The 15,807-nt window shown below is 37.3% G+C and overlaps 2 protein-coding genes across 12 annotated transcripts in view; one reads left to right on the forward strand and one right to left on the reverse strand.

Moving 5' to 3' along the window:
* TCERG1 (transcription elongation regulator 1) overlaps positions 1 to 10,305 on the forward strand; it is a 52,343-nt gene extending 42,038 nt beyond the window's left edge. For 10 of the 11 annotated variants that reach the window (XM_010850460.1, XM_010850461.1, XM_010850463.1 and 7 more), the window contains 6 exons: positions 3,223 to 3,387; positions 3,639 to 3,821; positions 5,239 to 5,418; positions 6,083 to 6,166; positions 7,487 to 7,587; positions 8,757 to 10,305. In XM_010850460.1, coding sequence (XP_010848762.1) covers positions 3,223 to 3,387; positions 3,639 to 3,821; positions 5,239 to 5,418; positions 6,083 to 6,166; positions 7,487 to 7,587; positions 8,757 to 8,958 — 915 coding nt within the window. In that variant the 3' untranslated portion in view covers positions 8,959 to 10,305. Of the gene's footprint in view, positions 1 to 3,222; positions 3,388 to 3,638; positions 3,822 to 5,238; positions 5,419 to 6,082; positions 6,167 to 7,486; positions 7,588 to 8,392; positions 8,489 to 8,756 lie in introns of all 11 variants that reach the window. The other variant, XR_826158.1, reaches the window with a different exon arrangement.
* Positions 10,306 to 10,659: 354 nt separating this feature from the next.
* GPR151 (G protein-coupled receptor 151) lies at positions 10,660 to 14,524 on the reverse strand. Its single transcript, XM_010850471.1, has one exon. The coding sequence runs from the start codon at positions 14,181 to 14,183 to the stop codon at positions 12,912 to 12,914; it is 1,272 nt and encodes a 423-aa protein (XP_010848773.1). The 5' UTR covers positions 14,184 to 14,524; the 3' UTR covers positions 10,660 to 12,911.
* Positions 14,525 to 15,807: the final 1,283 nt, after the last annotated feature.

A 15,807-nucleotide genomic window follows, 5' to 3' on the forward strand; every position in this document is an offset into this window, starting at 1 on the left:
TTTACAGTTTTGTGCTGTGTGGCCTGTCAGTCGGTTTGGTCTGACAGCTGTTCAGTTACTGATGATGTAATTCTCTGATGAGGAAAGAATTGGCATCTCCCTGGTGGCTCAGATGGTAAAGAATCTGCCTGTAGTACAGGAGACTTGGGTTCAGTCCCTGGGTTGGGAAGATTTCCTGGAGAAGGGAATGACTATCCACTCCAGTATTCTTGCCTGGAGAATTCCATGAACAGAGGAACCTGGCGGGCTGCAGTCCATGGGATCGCACAGAGTTGGACACACAATAAGCAACACTTCGTTACACTTGTGTGGTGCTTTTAGCCTTATGTGGTTCTGGTACATTACTTTTGGAGAGGGGGGGATCTTTTTTCTTATAAAGTAGTGAGAGTTGTGTCCAGAATGTGTTAATTAAAATAAGACATTAAATAAACATTACATCTGGAGAAGGTGATGGCACCCCACTCCAGTACTCTTGCTTGGAAAATCCCATGGATGGAGGAGCCTGGTAGGCTGCAGTCCAAGGGGTCGCTAAGAGTTGGACACGACTGAGCAATTTCACTTTCACTTTTCACTTTCATGCATTGGGGAAGGAAATGGCAACCCACTCCAGTGTTCTTGCCTGGAGAATCCCAGGGTCGGTGGGGCCTGGTGGGCTGCCGTCTATGGGGTTGCACAGAGTCGGACACGACTGACGCGACTTAGCAAAAACATCTAAATAAACTTAATTATTCAGCTTTGTTTTCTTTTGATTGTAAAATTTGAATTCTCTAAAGGTTTAGCCTTGTACTATTACATTTTGGGGGAAAAATAGGAAATTACTAAAGTGAAACTTTTCTTAGCCAATTTAAAGAATGCAAAGTCAATTACTAACTAGGTATTGAAAGTAGAGGTTTAAATGTATTATATTCTAATTTGAGAAGTATCTGGCTAATGAAGTTTTATCTCTTCATGACTGCTGCTGTATATTCTTATGAAGTATATTGGCAGTACATTAAAAATCTTTTTTAGTATTTATTTACTTTTGTCTGTGCTGGATCTTTGTTGCTGCACACGGGCTTTCTCTAGACTCAGCAAGTGAGGGCTACTCTAGTTGTGGCACGTGGGCTTTTTGTTGCAGTGGTTTCTCTTGCAGAGCAAAGGCTCTAGGGTACATGGGATTGACAGTTGCTCCTCGCAGGCTTCCTTGTCCCACATCATGTGGAATCTTCCCAGGCCTGGGATCAAACCCATATTCCTTGCATTAGCAGGAGGATTCCTTACCACTGGACCACCAGCGAAGTCCTGAAGTACATTTTTTAATTGCATTTTAACTGTGTATGATTGAATAGTAAACTGATACATTGGAATTTCTTTGTTCTAACTGGCTTTGTAACAGATAGTTGAGTCAATAGCTGAATAGTAGTAATTGAAAGGTAATTTACTTGCTGAGTCAAAACTCATGAATGATACTGACTTTTGGTGAAATACTTTTTTTCTCTTTAATTGGGATTTTCAGACTAGAGTGCAGTCATCATTTTCATGTAGCTTTCATGGGTAGTTTTATTTAAGAAATGCCCCTAAAACTTGTACTGGGTGGTTTTGTTTACCAGAGTAGCTACCCTTGCGTTTTTGTTTGTTTGATAATAATTTTATTATTATTATTTTAATCAATTTTTATTAGTATTTCAAATAATTTATTTTTTGGAACAACAGATTTGAAGTTGCATATAATGGGGTTAATCCTTTTGTAAAGTTGGCATTTTTCTCTCTTCCCTCTCTTTCAAATTACCTGCTAAACAATTTTTGTTACAGTGCACTTGACTGAGGAGACTATTTCTCCCTTAACAGCTTAGTTGGTAAGATGCTTTCATTTTTAGAGAGAGGAAAATAGGGACAATAGGGTCTTGAATTGTTGCTAATGATAATTGACATTTTATAGTTTAGAAGGATTCTTATTTGATGCAGCTTAGCTATTTTATTAACATAAATTTTGCCTTCTGGGAATTTAGTGTTCATTATGTCATATACAAAGTAGATAAATGAACAGAAAAATTGTTACATTGCTATTACATCAAGTTGCTATCTAGAAATCCTGGGTTTATGAGTTGTTTCTTATTAAAACAAAGTCAAGATCAGAGTTCCATGAGTGGAGAAATTCACTGAATAGTTCTTATCTTTTAGAAAATTCTCTAATACAGAAGCTCTGTTTCTTATAACCTTACAAGTGTTTGCCAAAGAGGACATCCACCTCCCTTTTAATCCTCTTTTAGGAGAAACGAAGTTACAGGGAGAAGTGAGGGTTGAAATAGACCTAAGGAATGATTCATTTTATTTTGTGCCCCCACAGAAATTCTGTTTCCATTCCTAATTTCTCATTCCTTTGTTCAGATGGGGAGACAGCATATTTAATCCCTACGGGGAAGAGAGGATCTTGACGTGGTCAGAATCCTCTGCTGAAATGAGTTTAGCTACCTCAGATGTCTTTGCTGGTAACGATACACAATAACCTAAATGAGACTGAATTTTAAAATGGATCCTCAAAGTGCATAGAAACAAATGCTTGTTTATTTTCTTCTTCTCGTATTAAAAAATAAAAAATACAAGTTGGAAGAGGCTTTCTAAGTATTGCACATGTTGACACTAAAGGATTGATATATAATATCTTTAGTATAATGTTACTAATTTGGTACTTAATTTGTTAAGAACATAATTTCATTGACACATATTCTGGTGAAGGCATACATGTTTAATGGCTAAAAACTGCAAGAAATCTGAATATAGGTTTTTTGTTTTAGAAATGACTAATTATAGAAATTATATAGTTTTCTTATACATATAAAGGTAAAAACATTGCTCTTTTTTAAAAGCAAAATATAAAAGTTTATTTTTTGTTTTTACACTTTTGACAGTAAGTTTCAGATTTGTAATAAGGCTTGCTGTTTGGGTGCAGCTGTTTGCAAATTCCTCTATTAATTTTAACAGTTGTATTAATGTACTTTTAAAAATATTCTTAACCATATTGATGTTGAAGTATTTTTGCCATTTGTTCATAAGCCTGAATTTTAATTTCATAGAAGAGCAGTTCTGATACTTTTTTTTTTAACTAAAATTTCACTTTAAATGTATTAAACAAATTATTCTCATCTTTAAGGTCAGTGAGCTTTGTTCTAGTTGTAAATCTTTATGAAGAATTTCTCATGGCATATTGTTTTCCTCCCACCTTACACCTGTTTTGAAATATAGATTAAGTCGGATTTCTTTGAACTACTATCTAATCATCACTTGGACAGTCAGTCTCGATGGAGCAAAGTAAAAGACAAAGTAGAAAGTGATCCACGTTACAAAGCAGTGGATAGTTCATCCATGAGAGAAGACCTCTTCAAACAGTACATTGAAAAAATAGCCAAGGTAACCACTGTGTTTACTTTTATGGTAACCCTGGAATAGTAAAATTGTTAATTGCATTATAAAGGTATTTGCTACTTCTTCAGGGTTTAGAATTTTCTTGTTGGTGTTCCTAATAGAACCTTTAGTAATTAATTTTGGAACAAGTGTTTAGGTATATTCTTGGTAAAAACTAGGTTTGAAACCTTATATTTGGCAAACTAGTTATTCTGTGGGGTCATATGTTAATGGAGTTGGTAATTTCATTTTTACAGAATTTAGACTCAGAAAAAGAAAAGGAGCTTGAAAGGCAAGCCCGCATTGAGGCAAGCCTTCGAGAACGAGAGAGAGAGGTTCAGAAGGCTCGTTCAGAACAAACAAAAGAAATAGATCGAGAGAGAGAACAGCACAAACGAGAAGAAGCTATCCAGAATTTCAAGGCTCTTCTGTCTGATATGGTATATATTACTGTTTTGCTTTTTTCTGTAAAATATTGGGTATTAGAAATCTTTTATATTACCTCATTAGTGGACATTTGAATATTCTTTAAATTGACTCAGAGTTGTAATTTAGTAAGTTACCTATAAAGTATTTTAAAATTGAGTACTTGATATTAACACCAATAGAATAGGAAATCCTAGTTATTTAATATTTTCAGAAGTTTGATGTTTTGTATTTGTAAAATTTCATAATCTTTTAGTCTCAGAGCGTTTAAAAAATTGTCTTTGATGAAGTCATCTTAAATCATCATACACTTGCATGGGACTTAAAAAAAAATCCTCCTGTATTACCCAGGTTGTTCAGATATGTAGGGTTTTTTGTCCCTACAGTGAATGCCCTCAGGCCACCCTGCTGTTCTGCTTGCTTTTTCCTCCTTGTCACTGTCTCTCCTACTATTTGTTTTAACAAGGCTCCTCTCATCACTCCTGTTGCTTTCTCTGATTTCTTCCCTTGCTTCTGCTGGTCGGTTTTCAGTGACCTTTCTGTTTCCTGCGCAGTTACAGTTGTTTACTGTTTTCTCTCCCTGCCTCTGCTTCCCCCAGATTCATCCTCTTTATTGCAATCACAGAAATCTTTGTAAAAGGCACATCTGATTCTTGTCACTCTCCCTGTTGCTTGAAGAGAGTGAAGGTCCTTGCTACTCCTGGCAGTTCTTTTTCATTTTGTATTCCCAGTGCCAAGCTCAGTGTTCACTTGACATGTTTTTAGGTACTTGTTTTTTTTGGTAAATAAATGTTTTTATGTCTTTCTTCCTTATTACTTTTTTTTGTCTTTTCAGCATCCAGTATTTCTTAGCGTTGGCAGCAGTGTGACTTAACTTGTAATGCCGTTGCTATCCATGAAGCATGCCTTTCTGCTGGTTGCTGACCCAGCCAGAGCTATCACGTTGTCTGTTCTCTTATCTTCTTAATGATGTTCATTTCTGCTTTATGTGCAAGTGTCACTTCCAGGATATAGTTAAGTCCCAATTTGACCTTAAGAAATCTTTTTTTCCTTTGGTCTGGTGAGCTGCTTATGCTGTAAGACAGTCTATTTCCTCTCTTATTTATATCCATTTCTACTACTAGAAGTTGGTAAGATCTTCAGTAAAGTACCTAGGAACTTAAAGTTCTTAGGGACCATGGTTTATGGGAGATAACTTCTCTTTATCCTTCTTACCTCTCAGCCCATACTATATAGATTAGATGTGCTCTAGGAGATGAGATTTCTGGTTTTAAAGAAGTAGATTTTCAGTTACTGTTTGGCTAAGACGGAGTCATCAGAAGCTTTTTTTATTAAGTGTATTGTTCCTAAACAAAATAAATGAGTCTTTTATTGATGAAATATTAAAAAATAAGTTTGTCTTGGGTGATAGATAGCATTCTCTGTTTTTAGGTACGTTCTTCAGATGTGTCCTGGTCTGATACTCGGAGAACTCTACGGAAAGATCACCGCTGGGAATCTGGATCCTTGTTGGAAAGAGAGGAGAAAGAGAAGCTTTTTAATGAACACATTGAAGCACTTACCAAAAAGAAGAGGGAGCACTTTAGGCAACTTTTGGATGAAACTTCTGCAGTAAGAGTCTTCTACTTTTCTGCTCTAATCTGGATGAATCTTTGTTAATAATTCCTATAAGTAAAACACTGATGTGATTTTTAATGTCATTGTCTTTAGAACTATTACTGAAGTTCATGGGTTTTATGGCTCTTCTCTGAGTTTTTTAAGTAAAATGGTACTCTTACTATTTAGAACTTACTTCATTTTTATTTTGTATTCCCAGTGCCAAGTTCATATGTCCTCCCTTAGTAATTCCAGATGTTCTTATCTGTGTGTGAACATTGATGCTTCCTGATGATAGATTTAATAGATCCCTTCCTTTGCTCTATTTTCAGTTTGGTACCTTAGTCCCCTTGTTTGGCAGTTTGTGCTCTCTGCAGGTTTTGCTCCTATTTGATCTCTTTTTTGGTGGTGGTTTCTTTAGAAGTTATGATATTGCCCATGGAGATACAGGGTTTGCAGTTAATTGTCATAGGTCACCTTGACAGTATGGCCATGAAAATAACTTGTGGCAAGCCAACAGAAATTGCATTAAAGCTGCCTCCCTCTCCCTCACTGGTCCCATTACACTTGGGCCTAACGAGAGATTGCAGATCATTGTGTGATATGATGTATGCATGTGCTGCAGTACCACCCCTCAAGAAAAGTCAGTTCTGTTTTTTTATTCACTTGTCTTTCAAAGATTACCTTAACATCCACGTGGAAAGAAGTTAAAAAAATCATTAAGGAAGATCCTCGGTGCATTAAATTCTCCTCCAGTGACAGGGTAAGAAAATTTTGTCTTGAGATTTACTTTCAGTTTATAAATATTAATTGGGTGCTTAATCAGCAGCACTAGTATCTTGACTAAAATAAAGTTGATGGTTTTAAGTGAATAATGTTTAAATGGATGAGAAATAAATCTTGAGTTTTAAGTTTATATTTTCTTTCTTGTATGATATCATTAGCAAGACAACACAAGAGGAACTTTAAAATTTTAATCCTTGAGTTTAAACCTGATCCTTGGGTTTAAACCTGTGTTTGGGGATCTTCTAAAAGATTTAATGAAGCTGTAGTTTTTATTTATTGTATAGTCAGGTCCCACTAGATATATTCAGGCTGGCAATTGGTGCTAGGCTACCAAAAGTGCTTAACTCTTACAACCACGCTAGCAGAAAAACGTAACATGATCTCTAGTTCTTAATGTCCCAGAAACTTAGGGGAACCTCAGCTGTGTGAACCTTGTAGAAGCCCTCTTCTGGTACACTCTGACTCCGCTGTAGGAAAATAACTCACCAGGAGTCTGAATTAGTGAATGATGTCAAGGAAAGTGTAGCTTATTCCCGTCCATTTTGTCCCTCGGTGTTCATATTTTCCTTCTTCCCATTATTATCCGTCCTGGTTGGTTTCTTTAGGTCTAGAGTTCAAAAAGCCCATGATCTAATATTCTTCCCCCTCCTACTCCATTAAATTTTAGATGTATGGACCACAAAATATACATGATTGGAAAAGTATGGTAGACAGATAGCTGAGAGATCCATGCAGTCAGTTTCTTTAACTTTTCTGATTGTTTAGAATTAATCATACCTTTTTAAAGCTCGGAGTTTCTGCGTGTCTTTGCTGGTCCCTTACTAAGCTCTCTTACTGAGCTAAATGCTCAGTTGAGCTTACTAAAGTTCTGAGTATTACTTTATAAATTATGCCACATTATTTTTGTGCTTGAAGATATACAGTCTTTAGGAATGTACATTTAACTCTTAATTTCTGTATTTTTAAGAGTGTCTACCACCTGAAGTTGTGATGAAGGGTAAAGGAGATATTTTATAAAAGCCTCAGCACAGTGTAGCATGTAGCAAGCCCCCAATATATGATTATAACATAAACCATACGTTAGCTGCTACTAATATATGGTTTCTTATTCTTGCTTTTTACCTTTAAAGTGTACACTGCAGATTTTACTTTTAATGAATGTTGCATGAACAGAAATGTGTCTTACTGCTTTTGAATTATTTTATGTTGTGACTTATCGGTCATTAGTTTAATAAATAATTGATAATAATTCTGGAATTAGTGGAATTTTCCCCCTAATCTTACTGTCTTTTTGCAGAAAAAACAAAGAGAGTTTGAAGAATACATCAGAGACAAATACATCACAGCCAAAGCTGACTTCAGGACACTTTTGAAAGAGACCAAATTTATAACATATAGGTATGTGCAATGAAATGTTTCATATCGCCAGCCATTGTCTTTACTAGTCCTACTCTGATGGCCAAGCATACTTTGCATTCACACACATGGTGACATTGTTAATTTTTAGGAATAAGAAGAAGCCAACTTTTCTCAAAGGCTGAATACAGCCCATATTTACCTTTTTTTTTTTTTTTTTTTTTTTAAGAAAGGGCCCAGATGTTAATTCTTATTTTGCGTTACCCACCCATCTATTTTTTAAACACTCTTTTGTTTTTACTTCACTGCTTTTTCAGAAGTATTTTCAAATACATAAAAATTGTATTTCATGAAGAGACTTAAAAAAAAAAATCTTTCACTGTCAATTATCTTTCCTCCTCTGAAGACTAAATATTTAGTGTGTTCATTCTAAAGCTTGAAATCATCCTATTTAAACTCAGCAAATGCATTTTTTCTCAGATGAAAGCAGTTTGCTGGATACTTTTAAATTAAAACTTCAAAATTATAAAATCAGCACTTTAAAACAAGATTTTGCTGTAACATCCCCAATAGTTCCCCACTCCCTAACAAGTTGTCATCGGGAAAACAGTTTTATATCGCTTAGCAGTCAGTGTGCAGGAAACTTTTGTTTCATGCTCCAACTTTTCTTATAAGAGAAAAATTTGAAACATCTTAATGAAGGGTATGCACGGGAGGATAGATAGTGCTGAGGGTGTGGTTTTTAGGATTTTGTCATTGGATTTTTTGGTCAGGATCCTTAATGTTTTGCATCAGCTTGGGCTTTTAAATTAGATGTGAAGTAAGACTTCTTTCTACATTTTTGTAGTTAATTTAGTGAAAGATGTGAAAGTGAAAAAGCTTGTGAAAGATGCTGGGATTGGCAGCCCCGCAGACTGAAGTCCTCTGTTCATCCACAGAACAGGTACAGCACGGGCAAGGTTACCCACCCACCCTCAGCCCTGATCTGGAGGGACCACCAGCAGGGGTGGGAGGGTAATTCAGCTTCTGAGGCCCTTTCACTCCTTGGAGTCTTTGCTGAGGCGACTTACAAAGGTGACCACTGCAGTGAAATTTTTCTTTAAAAAAAAAAAATGGAAACACAATTAGGAACTAGATGGACATTTCCAGTTCATTTCTGAAAGACCTATGAACAGCAGTAAGTAATTCTTGAACTTCTTTTCTTATTTCAGATCCAAAAAGCTAATCCAGGAATCTGACCAGCACCTGAAAGACGTAGAAAAAATTTTGCAGAACGACAAGCGGTATCTAGTACTAGACTGTGTGCCAGAGGAGAGGCGTAAACTGATTGTGGCGTATGTGGATGACCTGGATCGCCGGGGTCCACCCCCACCTCCCACAGCGTCAGAGCCCACAAGACGATCAACAAAATAATTTGGAATACTCTTCCACAGGGTGTCTGTTCATTCAAAACGCTTGCATGAGCCAGTTTTCAGGTTTTTACGTGTATGTGCATTAGTCAGACTATTGCAGAACCATCTGATGAGCAGAAGGAGAAGCATCCGTGAACAGTTTCTGAACAGAGAACACTTTGGAAATATTTATGCTTTTCTTTGTATGGCATGACTGACTTACATACTCAAATATAGGCTGTCTCTAGTAAATCTAAAATCTTGAAGCTAAAAAATCATCCTTTTATGAGATGTGGAAGTCAGTGACTTTTGGTGATGTTCTTTCTAGCAGTGTTACAATACATGCAAGACGTAAGAGCATTTGTGGTTTGAACTTGCAAGATGCAAATACCACAGATTCCCAAAAAAAAAAAAAAAAACCCAAGTTAGGGTTTGTTTTGTTTTGATTTTGTTTTTTAAAGCGGGTAAAAGAAAAAAACACTGAAAATTGAATTCTTATCTTCCAGAGGCTAAGATTATTATAATGGACATACTTTGACCTTTGTCTCTAAAGAATACTTTAGTTTCATTTGTTCACTTATGTGCTTTGATTATCCCCTTTGAATTATAGGCCAAGTCTTGTTGTTTAGCCTAAGAGAAGATTTATTTAGTAATTTCTTCTCAGGTATGGAGCCACAGTCGTAACTAACATGTTGGCCAGACTAGGACTGCTGGTTAAACACATTTTATTCACCATTAAGTGATCTTTATCAATATTCTGGATTAGACAACAAATTACCTTTCTTGGATGTTCCTTGTAAACTATACTCCTATTTGAATGTTAATTTTTTGTTTCTAAAGTTTAATTTTAAGATGTTTGAATGTTCAGTTTATGTATTTGAACTACAATAAACCAACCCTTTTTATATATGTGGATTGTATATGATTATTGTTATATAATGTATAAATACTTCTTTTAAACCTGTTCTTAAAAGCAGCAGCAAATGCAATTTGGCGCAAAGAAGGTTTGAATCTTGAGTATCACGTCATTTTAAAAGGCTTGAATATAATAAATTACTTGTACCATAAAAGGGAAGAAATTTGTAAAGAACCATTTTGGTGCTCAGTCTCTTAGCAATATCATATTGCTTCATAGCAAGAAGATGTTGATTTTTGTCTGTTTTCTTGTTCTCATCTTTTATATTAACATATTGATGAATGCCTTTTTGGATTCCTTTCAGTGTGTTGAGTGCATCATACCATGAAACTTAACTTTGATTCCTGGTTACTCTGTCTGGCTTTACCTCTCCAGTTTAGAAAGATCTCTATTTCATTCCTTCATAGATTTCTAGTTTGAATCACCACCATAAATAAAATGTTTAAGAAAAAATATATGTTAATAGGATAATTTATTTTCCCTGTTATCTCACACCTTCTACAGTGGTGACAAAACCTTAAAAAGGGACGGCAATAGATATGTTTTATATGCATACAGACCCAGACACGCATCACACACATACAAAAACACAGTCACATCCCTGTGATATAGTGCTTAGCTTAAATATATTAAGCGCCACAGAAATTATGTGGACTCTATATGTAGAGTTGGCTTCCCTGGTGGCTCAGATGGTAAAGCTTCTGTCTGCAATGCAGGAGACCTGGGTTCAATCCCTGGGTCAGGAAGATCCCCTGGAGAAGGAAATGGCAACCCACTCCAGTACTCTTGCCTGGAAAATCCCATGGATGTAGAAGCACGGTAGGCTACAGTCCGTGGGGTCACAAAGAGTTGGACACGACTGAGTGACTTCTCTTTCTGTGTGTATAAACCCAGAATGGATTATCTACTATTTTAGCCTATAAAATTGGTAGTTGATGGGATTTTTACATAAATCTATTTGAGTGACTCTGAAGTCTGAAGTGAAACTGAAACTGTGTGACAAAAGAAACAACTATTATGGAACTAAGAGTGACTTACAAAGGTAAAGTTTTCTAGAATATTTATTTTGTTACTCTGAAATCCACATAGTATTGTGTGCCTGCTCAATACGCTCTGTTTCTCACTGTAGAAAACTGTGAAGAAAATGATTTGGTGATACCTATTTTAGTTTCCTACTTTTGCTGTAAAATACTTGGAATTAACTTATCACATAGGGTATAAATCAAACTTTTCTAGGCAGATTTCTTTAAGGGGGCAGGTCAAGACTTTGTATATTAGGTGTTTTTTTTTTTTTTTTTTAATTGATTTGGAGTATCAGGTTAGTGTCAGGTTACAACACAGTGATTCAGTTTTATATATATATATGTATATATATACACACACACACACACACATATCTATTCTTTTTCAGGTTCTTTTCCCTGTAGGTTATTACAAGATAACAAGGATAATTCCCTATGCTATACAGTAAGTCCTTGTTTATCTCTTTATTAGTAATGTGTGTATGTTATACCTAAACTCATAATTTACCACATACACACGCCCCCATTAGGTTCTTGTTAAATTGTGTTTATTGTATTTACATTGTGTTTCAGTATCTTCATTTTGATTTGGTGCTTACCAGCAAACTTTTTAAGAATACATGATTCCTTGCTCTCTGATACCTGTGCCAGTGTTAAGTTCTCACCTTCCTGTAAAGCCCCCGTGTGCTAAATGATAATTTTGAAAGCAGCATTCAAGACAAAGCTTAAGTCCAAAACTATCTGAAGCAAAACATAATGTGTTTATTTGTTTACAAGTTGAAATAGTGAAAGCGTACATCCTCCATTTACTATAGATAATGATCACAAGTCTTTAATTGAGATAGTTCATCACAGTTTTGAAGGTAATTCTATTATATAACTATTGCCTCACAAGACAGTATTTTAGATACCTGTGTTTGTTGTAGTTTAATGTGCTTTTGTGAGCCTTAAAATGAAATGTATGAACCAAGGCAAAAAGCCCTGTCTATAAAAGTAAATTATGACCATTTATAAAGAATAAACAAAGCCACAGACTGTACATTAAAAAATTCCATCCACAGCATGTTTTTATAGTTTCTCCATTGCTTAGCCTAAATGTAGTTTTGTTTTCTCCAGAGAGAACTCAGTGAAAATATCCCAGAATTCCATTACAGAGTAGCCAAAAATCATGGATAAATATCATTTTTATATTTAATAGGGGAAGACATGTATCATAATTGTTTTATTGGGTTTGTGTCATCATGCAATACATTTAATGGTTAATGCTTGTTACTCAAATTATACTGATAATATATTTGGAAACACAAAATTTAGTTTTACTGCTTAAGTTCAGTGTTAACTGCTAAAATCCCCAGACTTAGAAACTGGAAACTCACTGAGGTGCTTTAAAAAGATCAGTGAAGCAGATTTTTGCATGAGGCAAAGTCTGAATTTACTTAGACTTTGCCTGTAAAATAAGCCATGGTTTGAAATTAGCTCAGGATCAGAATAAGGATGTTCCTTATTCTGCAACACACAGTCATGAAAATTATGGATTTTCATCAAGTAAATTAACATCTCTAAAGCAAATGAAGATAACATTAAAATTTACATGTTAAATTTAGAAGTAAATTTTGAGCTCTGGTTATGTGAAATAAGGTTTGATAGGTAAAGTTAGAATTAGCAGGTTCAGGAAGAAACTAAAAGGAAGGAGACTGAGCCTCTGACAGATAAGCTTTACTCCAGCCAGTACACAGCTGGCCCTACAGACTACCCAGGGAAACAGCCCCTGTGGACAAGTGAAAAAAGAGCTGGCCTTTCTAATCAATCACTTCTGACAGAAGCATCTTAAATACAGCAGTTAAATCTTTGACAGCCAGATGATAACATAGTTACTCTAATATGATGTCCTGCTTAACCAAATTGTACATTTTGCAAATGCAGACTGCAAAGCATTTTTGTAATTCCTAATGGTATTCTACTATGTTTCATATGGCAATGTCAGTGGTACTCATAAGCATTATAAATAAATACAGTAAACACTATTTTGCTTTGGAACTATTTATCACAGTCTCCTGTCTCTTGATCTTTGTGTTCCCAGGGGATAGGGTCATTGTCCTCTACACAAGGGACTGTGTCTCTGTCATGCCAAAACTGCTCGACATCAGGGAGGATGGGAATCTCTGCCTTCTCGGCTTTCTCTTTGCTGACGGAAGGAGAGCCAGTTTTCTCTTTCTCTGACATAGATGGTGGGGATTCCAGAGATGGAATACTGTCACGAAGGACCTGGGAGTTACCAGCTGGTGTCTCCTGAGACTCTGAAGCAGGTGGATGTTTTTTGGTTATCATCCATTTCCATATGCCTTTCAAGCCTTCCTTGAACTCCTCTGACATCACTAGAAAAATGAGAGGATTTGCTGAAGAGATGGAAAACATGAGGACTTGAGACAGGGCTATAAAACCCTGTGGTGGGGCTGGGCCTCCAGCCTTCAGATGCCAAATCCACAGCCAGGCTATCCACTCAGGGAGCCACAGGATAGCAGAGGTGATGGCAATGCTCAGCAGCATCACTGTGAGTTGCTTTGAACGCATCTGGTTTCTAAGATTTTGAGTTTTAGTTCCTCGTTTCTGACATTGGCCATAAGCTCTCCAGAAATAAAAGCTGGCAGAGAGTAACGGGAGGCAAAATGCCAGCAGCGGGTAGAGCTTACCAAACGTTGACGTGAACTCTCTCGCCACAGCGGGCACATCCACGAGGCACATTTCCACACCTGCATGATGCCTGGTGGTGGTGAAGAACCATTCTGGCAGGGGTAGCAGGCTTGCCACAGCCCAAATGGCCACCAGCACTGACCAGATGGTGCAGTTGTGGATACTTACTGGTTTGGCTGGGTCACATGCATACATGAAGCATACCTTGGCTACTGCAACGATCGTCAGACTCTTGGCTGCCATGCACGTGTGGATGAACCAGTCAGAGGACTTGCAGACAAACCAGCCCAGATCCCAAACACCTCTGGAGTATGCTGTAGCTCGGACAGGTGCAGAAAACAGCAGGAGAGAGAGATCAGCCAGGCTGAGGTTGAGAATCAGGGAGTGGATCATGGATGGCTTTCCTTTCCAAGCACTGTGGAGGAGGATGCCAATGACACACAGATTCCCCACGAAACCCACCAGGCAGACAGCCACCAGGAGAGCTGGGACTACTGTCCTCCAGTCCTTGGAGTCTGAGGGCAGGTACCCGCCGGCAAAGTGGAGGTGAGCAAAGGACACGTTCATGGTGTTGGAGTTGGGAGCCTGCCAGGCAGCTGTCAGTGCACCCCCTTCCATCTAGCGCCTACGTGCAAAAGTTAGCTTCTTTTTGTCTGTCTGCCTTGGCTCTTTGGTGTAGGAAATACATACGTCATCATCAGTGTCCAATGACACCTCTGGGCCCTCCCCTTGCTTTATTCCCTGAGAGCAGACTGTGAAAAAGGTTGACTGCTAAGCTCTTTGCTGTGTGTGCTAGTCCTTGACTGCATTGAGTGACAAGCAGCAGGAGCTCATGGTTGCTGCTCATTAGCAAGTCTAATAACATTGTCAGCCCAGCGGAGTGAAAAACTCCCCGATAGACTCATCAATGATAAATGAGAACATACATGTAAGTGGGTTATGTTCCTGGGGGGTCGCTAGAGACAGTCAAGGTAATTATTTTCAACTAGCTGATTTTAAATCTAGACCCCCATCTGTAATACAGTCAACACCACAAATGAGTAACCCACTTCTTTAATCACCTGCACGGCTTGATCCAGCAGGTCTGGGGTAGGGCCCCCAAACTTGCATTTCTATCAGGTTTCCCAGGGATGTTATGATGTGAGTCTGGGACCACACTGTTCAAGGAAGAACTGGTGCTTCCCCTTTCGGCTGCAGGAATGAGCTTCCTCTTCTTTTACCCAAACCTCACCACCACTTCGGGTAAAGAATCCATCTGCCAATGCAGGAGACATGGGTTCAGTCCCTGAGTCAGAAGATCCTCTGGAGAAAGAAACAGCAACCTGCTCCAGTATTCTTGCCTGGAAAATTTCAATGAACAGAGGAGCCTGGAGGCTATTGTCCATGGCCGGACACGACTTAGCGACTAAACAGCACCACCACTTCAGCCTTATCAACACCTGGCTGAGATCAAATGCGCAGAACTGGATAATGGGAAAAAAAAAAAAAAAAAGCTGCTGGTAAGAAGTCCTATTAAAAAGTCTAATTATGGATTACTCTAAGTTTAGTCTATTGTGAATTTTTTAGAGGTGATTTTAGAACAGTGCATTAAAATGAGTTTACTTACTAAGAAGACTTTTAAACCAGTGATGGTGATTAAACCAACCAAATGTTGAATTAGATTTTCTTTTAGAATTCCTAAAGGATTTATGGAGACAAATGAAATAAAAGAAAAATAATTTATTTGCAGAAGGCATGTAAGAGATTTTAAAGAAAATGACATTTTAAAGTTGGGAAAATAAAAAAATGATTCTAGAACCAGTCTTGAAATTTTATAATAGGCAGTGGAAAGATACTCTGGAGGAGGTCAGAGGAGCTGGAATTGTTCATGGAGAAGAGTTTGTGGAATTGAAAGGATTTTGAGGTCTACTCTGTGCTGAGTCAGAAATGCTTAGTGTCATATGGTGGAAAGTGTGCTGAGCTCAGAATCTGACCTCTAGGTTCTGGTTTTAACTCTGCTTTCACTAGTTTTTCTCTGGAAATTAAGGATGACATTTAAAATCTCCCTAAACAAAAACAAAAACAAAAACAAACTCCCTGAAATCCCAGAACTCAACAAGTATTGACTCAATAAAAACATATGGATATCAGGAAAGCTGTCAGTGGTTCTTGATTATCTTTTCTGTTTTCCTTTCCCTCTAGGAAGTAGTTGTGTCTATGAAACAGTCGAGGTAAACGTCTTGTCCCAGCAACTCACAGTAAT

This window comes from Bison bison, unplaced genomic scaffold (assembly GCF_000754665.1).
Source record: "Bison bison bison isolate TAMUID 2011002044 unplaced genomic scaffold, Bison_UMD1.0 scf7180017864291, whole genome shotgun sequence".
Lineage (NCBI taxonomy): Eukaryota > Metazoa > Chordata > Mammalia > Artiodactyla > Bovidae > Bison > Bison bison.